This window comes from Bombus pascuorum, chromosome 8 (assembly GCF_905332965.1).
Source record: "Bombus pascuorum chromosome 8, iyBomPasc1.1, whole genome shotgun sequence".
Taxonomy (NCBI): Eukaryota; Metazoa; Arthropoda; class Insecta; order Hymenoptera; family Apidae; genus Bombus; species Bombus pascuorum.
Genome location: NC_083495.1, coordinates 15,407,342 through 15,424,469, shown reverse-complemented (window position 1 = coordinate 15,424,469; position 17,128 = coordinate 15,407,342). Strand labels below are relative to the sequence as shown.

General features: G+C 34.9%; 1 protein-coding gene across 2 annotated transcripts in view; it reads right to left on the bottom strand.

The window, feature by feature from the left end:
- Positions 1 to 17,128, bottom strand: part of LOC132909868 (uncharacterized) — a 679,960-nt gene that overhangs the window by 30,616 nt on the left and 632,216 nt on the right. For both annotated transcript variants that reach the window (XM_060965019.1, XM_060965020.1), the window contains 3 exons: positions 15,641 to 15,901; positions 691 to 807; positions 187 to 300 (listed from right to left, as the gene is read on the bottom strand). In XM_060965019.1, coding sequence (XP_060821002.1) covers positions 187 to 300; positions 691 to 807; positions 15,641 to 15,901 — 492 coding nt within the window. The remainder of the gene's footprint in view (positions 1 to 186; positions 301 to 690; positions 808 to 15,640; positions 15,902 to 17,128) is intronic.

Below are 17,128 nucleotides of genomic sequence, written 5' to 3'. Positions count from 1 at the left end.
ATTGCAAAGAAAAGGAATAATGTATTGTGATTATGTTACTTTTGATGGAAAAATTTGTTTTCTAAAATTACTTTATATCAAATAGATTGCTTTTTATGCAGTACATGTACATATTTTTAGATAAAGTGAATTTGTACGATATTTATTAAGTAATTATAATAATTAAGCAACATATATTTAATTTACCTTGCATACTTCAGTCGCAACGAAATAGCTCAGTCTATTAAACCACTGGACGTACGATTCGAGATTGCGTGTTTTCTTCATGTCCTTGAAGGATGTTTCCAAGTGAGGAGATTCCTGTTTATAAGAAAAATCAATATCCACGATTAATATGAAATTTCTTCTTTCAACTTATTAATTAAAATTACCATTTATTGACATAGCAAGTATATTCATTAGCATAGAACCTCGATTACATACGAATTAATTACGATACATGTGCATCGATATTTTTATAAAAAACCGTTTCCGAATGTTCTGTTTATCGATGTCCCGATAATTAACTGTTCCATTAATCAGCGTTCTGATAATCGAGGTTTCATTACGTTTGCTTCAACCTAAAATTGCTCTATCTAAAATATATTTTCAATGATATTAAAAAACATCGATAAATGAAAAAAGAAATAGAGGAGAGAAAGAACGTACTATTAAACGGACGTGACAAATGGAAGAGGCAGGTGTACAAACCTTGGCAAAGGCTTGGACGAATTCTTCTGGGCCGATATACGAGAGCCTCTCGAGTTCCACGTGGGTCAATTGCTGTGCCAGGACCGTGGCCGATGGGCACAGCTCGGTGATGTCCACCTGAAAAACGAGGTGACAGTTCCATTCGGTTCGAGTGTCGAAGAAAAGCGACGCCGGGAAATCATGTGCAAGAGCGTCGCTCTGGTCGTGGGGGTAAGAGACGCGATGAAAGGGAGGCGTCAACGAGAACTCGATTCACAGAGGTGCAGAAAGACAGAAAGCGGAAACGGGCGGAAGCTGCGCGTCCACGTCGCGACGCCTCCTCTTTTCCTTTCCAATTTCACGTGCTCGTGCTTCGCCGAGCAAATTCGAGCGAGTTCTTATCTTCGTCGAACGCGGTTTCAAAGTGCTTTGACCGGCGGCGTCGCGACGCTCTTGGACCCCTCTCGATATACATCTCTATAACTGTACATATAGTTACGTATACAATGCCATTTCAATGCATTATGTTTTGCGAACGATTCTGGGAAACGTTCGAAGCCATTGTATATGATTCTTGTTCTCCTGAGCAATAATCTTTATGACCAGGTTTGGCATTTACTGGGGGGTGTATTTTATGGACAGGGCTGTACCTTATGGGTGTATTTTAAGTTCCTGCTTGGAAGGATGGTTGTGATTTGAAGTTAGTATCGCAGTAAAATTATGAAGAAGGGGGAGAGAGAGAGAGAGAGAGAGTAAATTATCTTTATGAGTTTGTTGCATATAAAGCAGAAATATAAGGTACTAGAGATATTTTAATTATAAGATAACATTAACGTTATTGAATTCATTTTGACGTCGGTTTTAACCGACTACTCTTATAATTTAAAATATTAAACGTTCAGAAGATTGTCAAAATTACTAGCGAGAATCTTCTACCATTGTCTACAAAGAATAGTTTCAAACCCTCTAACATTAGTGTTACAATCGAAAGGAAAGGTGATAGTTGATAGCTGGTTGAAACAAGAATAGAAGAGAGAATAAACGAGAGAAACGTTTTACCAGCGAATACCATGCTTTTCCAACGTAGCTCATAGCATACGTCTGAAACCACAGTAATTATTTATGCTCATCGTAGGCATTGTAGACGCGATTCGCGAATGAAAGGTATAAGTCCGTCGGGCATTTCAATTTGAATCGAACGCGTGAACATTCATATCCGCCTCCCTGTTGAATGAAATGAACCACGGAAAATTTATATTCTCTCGCTCAACTTGCCCCTTGAAATACCGCTGCAAACACTGACCCACATCACTGCGTGCTGCTGGCACGAAAAACGACGAGATTTCGTCGTCGGCCATCTCGTCTATTATTCCTACTTTTATCGAGGCTCGTCTTTTGTTCTATTTGTATCCCTTTTCGATTGGATTTCGCGTCTCTCGTTATGCAAAAAGGGAATCTCCTAACGTTTTTCTTCGACCATTTCAACGATGGTTACTGTGAAGCGATTGAGTAATGAACGTCGATGGGAAATTGATTTCTTTGTTACGTCTTTAGTATTATAAAGTATATAAGTATAGTATATATTTTATAGCATATAACGTCTGTAAATACGTAACTAATTAATTTTCGTCATAGTAGTATAAAATTAAAAGCTTTTGGATAATTTATTTTCCAATTTGATTTAAAACAACCTGAATTAATTAGCGTTACAATAATCAGCATATAAATGGGTTATAATTATTTTTCCACAAAATATTGCCAATTTTTCACTGTGCATGTCAAGGGATTGCGAGGAAAAAATGGCGACTAATGCGGTTAGATTATGAAAAAGTAATTGCCCGAGCTGCCATAATTAGCCAGCTGTTATTCGTGTTTCAACGAAATATATGGAAATTGCCCTGTAATTGCGGTTCGTGGTAACAATCGAGCAATCACGAAATAAAGATATTTTAACCACATTCTCTTACATACTGTCCTAATTTATACTTTAATCTTCCCATTTTTTCTTCCCATTTTTTAATCTTCCCGTTTCCATTAGGTAGAAAAACTTTTGGTATTTTTATACAATTATAATATCCAACATGATACTTAAATACAATATACATATCTTCAAATATAATAATCTATGTCGGCCCTTGTCATTTATTCAAAGATATACCAGAAATTCTTTTGCCATTAAGCATTAACAATTCGTCTACCTGGTGATACCTTGTTCATAAAAAAATATTTCCTTTGGTCAGGTGTTCGGTAATGTCTTCGAAGATTCCATAAATATGGAACTTGTAATCACCAATCTGCTTGAAAACGGTGAAGAAGAGGTTCGCGATAATTCTATAATATATAAACCATATATTATTCTATAATAATTAATTCTATAATATATAAACGAATATATAAACCACGCGTATTAGCCTCTTCTCCTATCAATAGAAATGTTCTCAATTTTGAAATCATCGAACGCGCTTCGTCCAATTCTACAGACATATTTGTCTCTTTCCTCGACGATTAAAATGTTCAATTATCAAATAATGAATAATTTTTCAATTATCAACACACTCTATCCAATCATCCAGCATTTTGAACCGAGAAAAATAGTCTTATCGTTCTTCTTTCGATTCCAAAGACAGTCATTTCCATAGCACGCAGTCGACGGTCTCAACGTCTTAAACAGCACCCTTCCCTCGTTTCCACGAGATACGTCATAGCATTTTCTCGACGCGACGAAAGTAGAATCCGTCGGGTACGAACGAGATCAGCGAACCGCGTGATTCGGTTACGAAGCGAACGACCGCCTGCGTTTCTTCGAATTAGATCGTCGATCGAATTATCAACGAGCGGAGTTGCCCGATATGACAGTGTGGAACGATCCCGGTGAGACCGACAGCATTGATTCCAACTGTTCGCGGCAAGCAGAGCGCGAACGAAACGTTTTGATTTACGTGCAAATTCCACCCTTGTGCCTGTTTCCTCCTCGATAAAAAAGCCACGTTCAATGACTCGTGAATCGCCGTACGGCCAAACAATTCGCGACTCTTTCTCCCGATGAGGGAACGGACGATGATGCTTCACGATCAGAAAATGCGAATGGATTGATATTAATTCTATCGACGGACGTTTTTCCAATGGCATTGGAAAATGCCACGGTTTAACGTCTTCATTAGTTTTCCTGATATTGATAGACGTTTAGCGAGTGCAATGAAGAATTTTGTGAGAACTCTTGTTAGCAGATTTGTGTTATATCAGACTGTTTCTCTAATTTTCTCCTTTGTTTTATCAAATATTTGGTATTAAATTAATTCTTAACTACCGTGGCGAAATAAAAGTAGGTATATTAATTTTAGATAAAATAGACGAGGTTTTGAGGTATTTTAATGGAAAATTTAAATCTCAACCTGCAGATTATAATTAAAAGGCTCGTCTTTATTAAGAATTAATAAGATAAATTGCATCGTAAATTATTTTAGAGCAAAATGATAAGTTTATTAAGTGTGTGAGGTATTTTAAAATATTATACTTTGGATGCTTTATACGTTTTAATGTATTTTGTACGTTTTTCCATCTTCAAATCTTCTGTAAATGAATCTGTCTTCCCAAATAACTGATGTTTTACACCAAAATTGTGATGAAATAATGTTCTATACTGAGTCCATAAAATTTTCTTTTTTCACTAATGCGTATTTTATATTTCATCTTTGAAGCTGAAAATAAATCTCTTCATGCGACTACCATGATTAATACCAAACTAATAATACAATTTTTTCCAGCTAATTAAGAAATTATTTGCGCGCAATATTTAATGTGTAAAGAATCATAGTTAATTTAGATCTTACAAATTCACCGCGTTACTCAAAAGATCAAATTAACGCGACAAGAAAGACACGGAATACTTTAACACAATTTGTTCAGGACGAGAAGACCAAAGCACGTATCGGAGCTAAACGAAACAAAATCAAGAAGATCGTGCTAAGACTGTCGAGACACGATGCTGAGTTTCATTGTTTCGAATTAAGAGAACTGCAACGAAAGCGTAAAAATATCAACAGCGAAATGCTTTCTCGAGTTTCTCTGCTCGTTCTGTCTTGAAATTGGCAACGATACACGATGGTGAAATTAAAAACGCGCGTGTTTTATAGTTTCTCGTTATATGTGCTAGAATTTTTAAAGAAATTGAAAGCTTTTACCGTCCGTATAAATGAAATTAATTCGCAGCGATGCGTCAGCTTCTCGTGAAAGACAGCGCAAAGTTAATGTCGATGGAAGTTAAAATTTTTCAAAATAAAATCTAATTATACACGATAAAAATTTTAGATATTTATTTACGATAATGTTTTACGATAGATTAATATTTTATAATAGATATTTATTCTATGTTTAAATAATTCGGAAATAAATTTTTGCTAAAAATATACGTATAATTTCCTGGCCGCGTGTTAAATTCAATAATCATCGATGAATTTTATCGTTGGTTTCAATTTGATTTTTTGGAAAATTTTATTTAACAATTTATGAATTGTGCGGCGGACCGTTGAGAGAAATTCCAAATATCAAATTGAAGGGTTGTAAAGTTAGAATTTGGAAGTTAAAATATTTTCTACAGTAAACATATGATTCTATGTTTTGAAAGATTTTATAATGAACAATTATGAAAAATATAAAAACAGTTTCCAACCATCTGGACCAAATTTAATGTTCATCGATGAATTTCAATCAACAATTAATAAAAACTATGCAATGGATTTTCTAACAAAATTCTGTGCAAATACCAATGTTCAAAAATTGCAATTTTTAAAAATTTTGAAAGTGATTATTACTTGTGTATTAATAACTGATTAATGAATTAAATAAATATCGTATGTATGGTCTTAAATAAAATACGATATAGAGATATGTGTACACAGATAAACACCGTGTTAAAACTAGTTTTGAATAAATACTAAAAAAATGTACCTATAACGTATAAATTTCAAGTACAAAAACGTGCACCTTATCATTTAGGGAATAGAATAATCTCATAATTACTATTCTACGAAAGCAGAATCATTGAACGGTAAGATTCTCGCAAGTTTCAAATTGCTCGAGTTTAGTGAACGGTAATGTTTGCGATGTTCAAAGAAACCTGGAGGAAGACAACGAGCAATTCTCTAGCGAGTCATGATATGCAACCAAATACGATGCACCACGGGGACTGCTATAGTTTCTTGTATCGAATAATTAATGACGGCTTGGAAATCACGATGTATTTCAAATTGAGACCACTGTTACAGTTTCATCCAAGTCTCTTACTTGCTATTGGTTACTGTTCCTTATTAGACTCAGCTTGACTAAACGTTCACTTCATATTCGATATACTCGTATTTTAGCAAAGTTCTTATTATTTCAAAGAAATTATTATTGGACTGGCAACTAAGTTATCGCGGATTTTGTCATTAGGTGGTATTGACAAACTCCGCAATCACTTAGTTGCCATCCCGATATATAATCACATTAGTCACTTCATTTCTTCGATTATTGAAACAAAGGAAAAACCTGATGAAACTAAAGCTCATTGTGAACACTGGAATTTGAACCATTAAAATCTAAGTATTATAATTAACGATTAAGAAGAAGATACATATACACATTGGTGGACTAAAGAAAGTTTAAAATTGGAAAATTTACTTGGTACGTGCAACGAATATTAGCAACTTTTGCATTAAACTTTGTACCATATCAGTAACAATCTTTACGTCCCAAATTTTCTTTAGTCTGCCACTATACATACGCAAGATAAAAATGTACAGGCAAAAAAAAAAAAAAAATGAAAATCCTCAAATTATAAAGTCACTCGCACAATTTCTACAGTTCTGCCCTAAATTTCTCCAAAATTACAAATTACAAAATGCACGAAAATAGGATATGAATGAACATTAACCAAACTCGCTACATAGAAGTTTATCCAGTTAGTCAAAACGATAATTACTTTCACGAAGCGAAACGAACTCGACACGTTATCGGAGAAATATAACTAAATCACGAAATATCTACAATTAATAATAATAATCTACTCGCATGCGATCGCACAAAACTGGCAGTGACACGGTTCGATCATTTAAAAGCAGGCATTAAATCGGAACCGCTGTTGCCGAGCGAATATAAATACAGCAAGCGTGTAACGGAGTTAATACGGATTTTAACGCGTATTATCGTTATCAATTAAAATCCCGTTATCTATAGTAACAAAGTTAATGCGCGCATTTAAATACAACCCGATAGCGGAGCAGAAACTGCGTTTCGAAAGCCTTTGTGTTTGTCCCTTGCCTCCTCTCGCAGCCCTCTCTCGTCATTACGCGGAAGAAAACGTAATTAAAAGCTTTGTACCGCTCGCGAAAACCAGAAAGACCGGTTTTCCGGACGTTTTACTAGTTTCCGGACGTTTTACTAGTTTCCAGGCGTCCTACGCACACCGGCTACCGCGAGTTTCAATGAAAAATGAAGTTTTATGATTTCGTAGGAATAAATAGAGAAGCTCGTGACAAGAATGGTGCATGCTCATATTTGTCTTTCTATCGTTAATGAAATATGTAAAAATGTTACTTTCTGTTCAACATATTTCAATTTTTTTAAATAAAATATTTCTTGCATCATATGATTTCTATGAGTTTATCTTTAATTATATTGTAAGGAAATTGTGTCTAATTAAACGAAGAAGCTAGGGACTTCGTGACAAACATTTTTACAGAACCAGTTCATTTGCATGCTTTAAGAAGAATTATACTTTTGACGAGCATATTTTTCGCGGGAGTAATGATGCGCGTGCATTTTGTAGTTGCACTATTTTTTACAATAGAAACACATTTTTTTATGTCTTCTCAGTCTTCTAGATTTTTTCCGTCTAATTCCAACCTCGTTCGTTAAAATATTTGAAATTAAATTTTATAGAATTTATCGTACGAAAGATAAGGAATACGCTGTAAATTTTGTAGACGTTTTAAATGTAGTACATTTTAATTTTCGGAACAGAGATCGTAAACACCTGCAATAGATAGAATGCATCTTTCGGAGAATTAATGCTTCGAGTTTTGTAGTCGTCAGAAGAGAATATACTTTTCCAAAATATCGGAAAACTTTTTCGTTTAGCAAAAAATTGGCGTAGGGAACGATGTATGAGAAATTGTGCAAATTTATGAATGAGTAAGGTATGAATATGTAAAAGTTTTTGACAGATTTATCTACGTAAAGTTGGAGGAAGTGGTTTAAACTAAACCATCCCACTTAAAGTGGTTTAAAAGCTATATAAATTATGAAGTATCCATAATGAATAATATTTTGATGTGAAATGATGCATTATAAAATGGAGATTATAAAAGCTTTAAACGTTGCTGTCAGAAGGATACAAATATTACAAAACGAACAGCAAAATCCTTAAAACAAAGGGCAAATAACGAAGATTTTAATTAAAAAGGACAGTGGACTTTTCGTAATTCGTAAGCTGTACATGTAAATTATTTTTTTTAATTTCATGTTGCTCGCACGTAATTTAAATTAATTCGTATAAAAAGGAACTGTAAATTAATCTGTTTTTACTGAAAACAAAAATTCATTGCTTTCTCTGCGTAAAAGGGAGTATAAACATTTATTTCTCATTTTTATTGTATCAAAGATCTTGAATAATATTCAATCAAATTTATATATTTATTATTTTTATTTATTCTTCCTTTTTAAGAGCTTCAAAATATTTATAGAAACGAAATTTCTCCACAAATAAAACTCAAACACACTTTTATATTTAGTTTTATAATTATATTAATTTCTACAATAATTTTACTTTGAATTTAACACTTCGTTCCAAAATAAATTTTAAAACTCTGATAAGTATTCGATCGCATTCATGGACTTATATCTTTTATTTCTTCTCTATTTTGACAAGCTAGAAATTATTCACCGAATCGAAATATTTTCTGTGATAAAACTCAAACACACTTTCAAGTTTAATTTCTTATTTCTTCGTCGAAATAGATATGTCAACTTGTCAAATCCGTCTGACTACTTATTTATTTATTTATCCTGTTTTTCTTGAAGCCTGTACGTCAGACTTTGCTGACGTGCATGAAGAAACGCTAAGGAACTCTAAACGAAATTGAGTGCTTCGAACCATTAAAAGTCGTTCTATCGACAAGTAGCTATAAAATGTTCGTCGTATGAAATCACAGGTTGCAACTTTTTCTCTTTTTAAATATCGAAGTCCAGAGCTGAACTTTCCAAGCGAGTAACTGTTTAAATGCAATAAAGGTTCTTGATTGAGAAGCTTGGTGTGTTCGTCCGAAACTTTCTTTCTGCGAAAAGAAAGAGATTAAAGCTGTAGTATTGGGCTTGAGAACGATTTCTTGTTCGCAGAACACATAAAAGAAATCCAATCAATTCAGGCTGCGTAATAAACGCGTGGAAATGTTATCTATCGTAAAAATAGGATATAAAAAAGTTCTGCCATAAAAGGTTGCAATTATTGATTCGAGATGATTATTACGTTGGAAATCTTCGTTTTAGATAATTGCACCACTCAGAAGTCAAACTGATTAATTCTACTATTAGATTGTGGTAGTATTTATTCAAATTTATATTTTTATAGAACCTAAATAAAGATATCATTTCACCTACTTATAAGAAATATTCTATGCTGTGAATATTTTACATATTTTTAAATATTAAATGCGTTCTGTGAAAAAATTTTTGTAATTGGCTTTTCAGAAACCAAAGAATTAATCTTAATATAGTTGTGCCAGTACAGCTTAACTTTTGTATTCTGTTATTAGAATATTTTGCCACAAATAAGTACAATTAAGATATTTGTTATAAATATTCCGCGTTTCATTGAAAATTTTTGTCTTCCAAATAAAATGTTCGCACGATGCTCTATTATAAGGAAGATCAAGAACTTCTACCTTTAATCAAAGCAAATAAACGTTTTATCTCATAAGGGTAGCTCATAATGTATTCTTAAACGTGATAAAATAGTTACCTCGCAATGTCGATTATGCAAGAGATTAAAATATTTAACTTCTGATAGATAAAAGAACGCTCTATACTACTTTTTCTCTCATCTTACATCGTATTATAGTTAGAAACTAAAACTTCTTCTCCTCTGTTAATAATATTCTGCTTTTCCTATCCCCTACTCCTTTAACTTGCTTTTATAATCTGCTTAAAATTTCCTTCTACTAAATAACGAAATAGAAGCCGTAGCTCCGCTGGTCAATATTAAATTCATGTTACTTTTAAGGACAAAATGGAACCTTGTATGTGGATTAATATTCTCAACTACGCGTTTAAAATTGCCCAACTTATGAAGTCCTTTCTAAATTCTTTAAAAATTCCTCTAAAATTCCTTCTGGGCTATCAACTTATGTACATCTACCCTATCGACCAACAAATAACAAGACGATCGACGATCCTCATGGCGACTAATTGAAGATGTCGAATAGCCAAACGTCAAACGACAACATCTTGGTTCTGCTGTTATAAAACCATCTGCAATCAAGTAGTTTCTAGTCTTCCATGCTTGGAACTTTTCTTACAGCGGTGAATACGACGTGCAATGAGAAAAAAAGAGAAGAAGAACGAGGATGCGGCGACGAAGGGATGAAAAAGAGATTATGGGCGTATTATTGGTTTCGCGAGTTACGGCTCGCTTCTTGAGAAAGTTCAAGCAAAGCTGTCGCCGCGGCACGTCGCGGGGACGGGTTCAAAAAGCGCGGCGAACTTCCACTTTAATAAGCCGGAGCTTCCTAAGAGCTCGGCCCATCCGTTTCCTTATCTACTTCTTCTCCTCTCTCTTCTTCTCTTTCCGCTCGCGTTATATTTTTATTGCGCTCCGACTTTTTGCATTTTCGATGCAATTCCGACGTAAACCGTAGATATGCAAGCAGCCATGCAAATACCGTTCTACGAAGTAGTTGCTGGAACGTTACTGGAAGCTTTGGAATATTCTTTATTCTCCTTACTCAACCACCATCTTTTGCTTCTTCGACGCGAATGCTAATTGTAAGTGTTGCATTGTAGCAACTTGGCAAAACTTTTTCGTAACATTTGGTGCATTACTTTAAAACACGAATTTTAGATGATCTTCTGTAGCTTAATATCGCGTGACCGATGTTTACAGATTATACGATGATTCATTTTATGATGATATCTTTACGAAAGTTGAATCGACGTATTTCTTTGCTACGATTTAAAGGAAATTCTAGAATTTTTCTGTAACTTCGATTGTACAAGATAAGTACAAATAACAGCACATTAGTGTATCATTAAATTTTTTTTTATTTAGTAGATTATTTACAATCAATTCTTATACAGAATTTTAAGTAAATTATTTTGGTATGGTACCGTAACTTGGATTATAAAAGTTTATAGTATGTTTGATTCTAGTTGAATCTAATGCTTCAATCTAAGTGGTATTGCCTTTTTAGTCTGCGGATCTGACCCGTCGTATTAAGTAATTGGGTAACTAGTGGGTTTTGGTGATTGTTGACTCTTATATTATATCTGTTTCTGAACTTGGATATTTCTTCTTTGACTGTGGGTATCTTAAGGTCGCGATGTATTGTTTCGTTTGTAACATACCAAGGTGCACCTATTAAGGATCTTAGAGTTTTTGATTGGAGTGTATCATTCAATGTGAAAACTTCTGTAATATGATTATTTTGCTTCTATAATGATACATGTTTCAATAATTATTTCAATACAGTGATTTAGTAAATAAATCAAATTAGTAGATACCAAGTAATTTAACAGGTTGTACGTTTGTAGCAAAGATACAGTTGTGTGTGATTAAGAATTAATCAAATACGATGTGTAGTTAGATAATTAGACGCCAAGTATCAAAATATTTCTTCCATTTATTTTTATCATTATAGCACACTTCACACAGCGAAAGTTAACAAATTCAATTTCAACATATACGAATAATTCATATTGTATCGTTTTCTTATAAAAAATCATGTCCCTTGCACGTGTGACTGAATTTTAACATTTATTCTGTATTTTATGATTTTAATATTCCTTATGAAAAAGGTAGTGTATGTGAGAGAGAGAGAGAGAGAGAGAGAGAGAGAGAGAGAGAGAGAGAAAACGAGGAAGTGAAAGGAAACCTACTAAACGTATACAATATTCATTTTTCCCGGCGTTGTGGATATAGAAAATTGCGTTCACATTAATATTTTCATGTATACCAAATAAAGGCACCACCTCGGGGAAAAAAGGCTGTGTTATATCTATCGTAACAATTTCCAGGGGACCAAGAGGCAAATTACAAGATGATGATAGAGAAGGAATATTAAAATTGCCGGTTAAAGAAGCTGCTTTTAACAATTTCCAGGAACTTTTGATAGGCAATGGAGCAATTTCATCCGCGTTTAGATGAGGATGTTATTTATTATGCCGCAGGGAATTTATCTCCCTTTGATCACAAAGAACGGCACTATTATTCATTCGTCCATGATAAAATATGCATTTAATGCCTCGTCGCCGAGAAGATGAAGTATCTTAGAAACGAACGATTATTTATTTTTACCTAGTAACAGTTATTACTATTTAGCAATCTGAATAATTAGAGCTTGATACTAAAGAACTTTGAGTGGTATTTCATTAAAATTTAATAGCAAAATTACTTCTGGGATATATATATTAACGTTCTTGTTACTTTCTAAATATGCAAAAATAGCTTTTAGAATAATTTTAAACCTTAATTTTACAGCATTTTTTGATGGAAACTTTTGTTCTACCTATCGACGTATCAGCATTTTAGAATACTAATTGGGATACCTATAATTGGTTATTAGGATACCAAAGTAATATAACATCATGAAACTTTATATGGAGGTATCGAGTATCAAGATATCGAGGTTCGAAGGTATGGAAATATCAAGAAATTGTGATATATACCGCTGCATCGAGACATTAAAGCATCAAGATTATCAAATATCAGAATACGAAGTATTACCAAAAATTTAACATATAAAGATATCGAGGTATTGTATTATTTGGATACCATAGATACATATACAAAGTACAATTGTGATATATACCGCTGCATCGAGACATTAAAGCATCAAGATTATCAAATATCAAAATACGAAGTATTACCAAAAATTTAACATATGAAGATATCGAGGTATTGTATTATTTGGATACCATAGATACATATACAAAGTACTATAATATCGAGACATCAAAGATATCGAATATTCAAACACTGGTAACATTCGATTATGATAATTTTCCAACTTAATATACGGCAGTTTAGATAGAAATAAGTACAATCTAACTCCTTTCTAAATACACTAAAATTATGTGCCAAACGCGTAATCAATACTATTTTCTTTTTTCGTGATTACAGTCTAGCATGCCAGTGAATATTTCGCTATATTTTTACAAAATTCTAGCAAGCAATATATTTCTGTTTAATCAAAATTATAGTTCTTCATAATCTTCCGCTCTTTATTTTCTCCACTTATGAATGAGAATACTGAAAACTACACAAGGCACCAATAAAAAATAGTAGAAGATCTATCACTTTTAGAAGACAAAACAGTGTTACATTAGGTGTCAGTAAAAACTACAAAAGAATTCGTCTGTTTTTCTTGAAAAGTCTAGCATTTACGAAAAGGGCCACTAAAATCCAACAGAATGGACAGCCTTTATCTCCGCGTTGTACGAAGCATTAAGGATACTGATTTCAAGACGTTTCAGAAAAACCAGCTCTAGACGTATCTGCCGGAGTTTCTCCTCGATTATCCGAAAATGGAGACATACAGCGGATATCGAACGAACGGTAACATAACCAGGAATTGGAGGCAGTGGTATCCGAAACAGGTTTCCGGAACGGAAGCGACAACCGCACAACGAAACAATTGGGGATGCGGTAATTTCTCCGGCCGCACGATCATCGATGAAGCTTGTAGCGGTCGGCGCTCACGCAATTCAGTTCTGATTAGCCGGGGTACGATACGCCGGCATATTTAACTAACTAATGCAGTTGCAAATTAGCTATTAGTAGGTGTTACACGCGGTGGCAGATAGGCGTAGGGGTAATCAAATTAAATAGAATAGTTACTGTCTCCCATGTCGACGGTGAAACTACATAACCCTGTTAGCCTAACTGCGCAAAGTGCACGCGTACTGCTAGTATACACAGTACGAAGGATAGAAGACCATGTGCGTGCACGATGAGAAACGTGTGCATTAGCACACCGTGCGAATAACATGTATAAACAGGGATGATGCATAGGTGAAATCCTCGCGTATCCCTCGAGGATGTTATCAGTATCGCGTCTCCGTGTCTCCGGGAAAATATTGAAACGTCTGTCAAAGGAGAGAACGTGGCTGGAAAATCGAGTTTGACGGGGAATTGCTTGATACCGGGAAAGGAAGCTATTTTACTTTCTCAACACTGACAGAAGTATCATCCATCGACGCGTCTATAGCCACGTACAAAGTGTACGCAAATTCGATTTATGATACCGCGCGTATAGTAAAATTTCTCTTGGGATTAAGAAACCGAACAGGGAACGTTAAGTTTATTATTTCGTAATTTCCAGCGGAAAATTAGAGAATTATGAATTGGGAATATCTCGAGTGGAATTTGTAATTTTCCCGTGGATGTTTGTTACGAGTAATTGTGTTTTTGGTGCGTGGAAATACGACATGGTTGAAATTAAGCTATTGTACACGGTGATATTAATGTTTCAAGGTATTTTTGTTTAAATAAGATTGTACGTGGCTTGTGAATACATACGCAGTTTGCTTAGATTAATTGTAAATATAAATTGTCATTGTAAATTGTAATGTAAACGTATCTATACAAGCTACTAAATCTTCAATTAGTTAAAAGCACATCTAATATTTAATTATAATGTTAATTTGCTTTCATGACTGTCTTATGAACTTGAATTTTAAACTTTCAGATGATAATACAATAAAAGTTTCTGTACTGTTATCGATATTTTCCGCGATATTGATCGAATTGAAGACGAAAGATTTGTCGGAGTACCTATTTTTAGAATGCAAGATTTAAATGGATACTCGAAAAGAAGCTTTGGGATGCTTGTCGGGAACGCCTTATGCAAACGTTTACACGCGATTGGATAACCATAGCACATGTGTATGGTACTGATGCAAATGCCAGAAGTGCGTTGCTATCGATATAAGCACAAACGACATGGGCGAGCCATTTAAACGGTAACAAGAGTCCCGTGTTACGGGAACGGAATTGGTGCACGAAACGAACGGACGGCGGATCGAACAAGTACCATAGACAGAATATTATCGGTTCATTATACCGGAACTTCGCCGTGGTTACAGTTAATCGAGTAATCGTTGTTAAACTCGATCAATACGGTTAAGTTCCTGGAACGTTTGTACGCCTAAACGATCTAATATTTGGTATAGCTGATGCAAACAAAAGTTGTTCGACGTGCGAGTCTCTTTTGCTGTTTCCTCAATGCGATTATACCGGTCTAAGAAGTTATGCGGATAAAATAATGATATAGAGATCACAGAATATAGGAAACTCTAAAGGCTATGTAAAAATTGTTAAGAATGTGATTAATAATTTATTCTAGCGTCTTCTCAATTACAATTTAATTTTCTTTTATACTGTTCTTTTGTACTGTACCTTTAAATATTCTTTTAACTAGACATACATCTGATTGTTAAAGTCTTGTTTACGATTAAAAATACACGAACGATAAAACTTCTAAAATGCTCTACTATATCGTAATAGTAAAACAAAACTTTAGATCCCTCTCAGAGATGATGATCTATAGCCGGCAGATAAGTCCAATCGAGACTTTGAAACTCCGAAACGTTCAATTAAATTCCTACACAATGAATCACAGAGTTTCCCAGAATCTCACGATGAATCAAACGAGGCGATCGTTTAAGAAGGGGCATTTGCTTGGACGGTACTAATACTCATATTTAGCGCATTTATACGAACCTGTGAAAGTTGCTCTGTCGTTGCCTCGGTCGCCAGTCTAGCCAAACCCTCCTCGTACCTCTCCAGGGCCGTCAGTCTAAGCAGCAAGTTTTGCAGCAATGCCGAAACTTCCTGCCTGGCCGCAGCGTCGACCGCAGCGACCTTCTGCGTGATGGACCTGACGTGGCCCATCACCCTCTCGTCCCGGAAATCGTACGGGAATGTTTCTGTCCATTCGGCTAGCAGCTGCACCAGTCGTGGCACGAAACGTTGCAGACGTTCCTGGAACACGCCAGACAGATTCCAACCGGTTCCACTTCCTCCCTTTTTATTAGTTCACTTGCTCGTACATGCGTTGCCAAACAAGTTTTAGATGAGATGCGGAAATTGGAACGCCACAGAATGCACAGTGTCCAACGAATCTTTCAGAACTTTCGAAAACTTGGGACTCTTCAGAGATTGCGAAGCGATACGGATTGTGCGAACTTCTTAATGTTCTACATCTTTTTCTATTTAAGACGATCAGAAAATAGAAAAAAAGCATCAATATGCTTTGAGATAATTAGTCACTTTTTAGACTACATAAAAGATATGACTTGGAAAAAACGAAGCTGGCACCCCGCTGGGGGTAGCCACCCACATGCTATATTTATTTTTATTTTATTTTTTTTTTCACCAATAAGATATAACACTTTACCAAATGTCCTTCAGGACAAATTGTAAAAAAACCAAAATAAAATAAAAAAAAACTTTTTAGACTCGCTATTTGACAGATTTTAAATGGTACGGTCGATCAAAAAAGGGTTGAATTATTGTTCGAGATCTACAAGATAGTATTGGTAATTTGATTATCGCAATTATATTCGAACGAATGTGATTCTGTTATTTTTGCTTCGATAAGCCAACTATAACGCGTTATATCGAATATTGCGTATCCATAATTATTTCCTTCGCAAATGTAGATTATACAAGGCACAGACAAAGATGATATTAATAAGATAGTACATGTTTCGCCAGTAAGTAAATCCCGCACAAAGAATAATGCAACTCAGCGTAAAATAACGGACCACCATGACATTTGAACATCCGAATCTCTTCCACCCTGAACACACAGAAGAGAACGTATAATGAAAAAGACTAAAATACTAAAAAGCGCCAAGTGCAAAAGAACGTAACTTTAAATTATAGAAGAAGCCGAAAAAAATAAAATCGGGTAAAAATATCAGTAAAGATACTAAAGCAGAAGACAGCAGCTAAACAAGAAGAAAAGAGAAGAATCGTTAGGGTGGAAATTCATTTGCGAGCGAAACATTTCTGGCCTGGATACGCGTGCTCGTTATTACAACTGGAACGAGAGCGAGCGTGCCAGGGTGATTCTCCGAGGGGGTGAATGCGAAAAGGGGGTCGAGCTTGCGAGACGATGAAACGATAATGCACGCGGTGGCCGTAAAGTGCACGCCCGGAAGGTTCTTGGTGGGCTTTTGTGGGACGGTTGCATTCGTGGCTCAC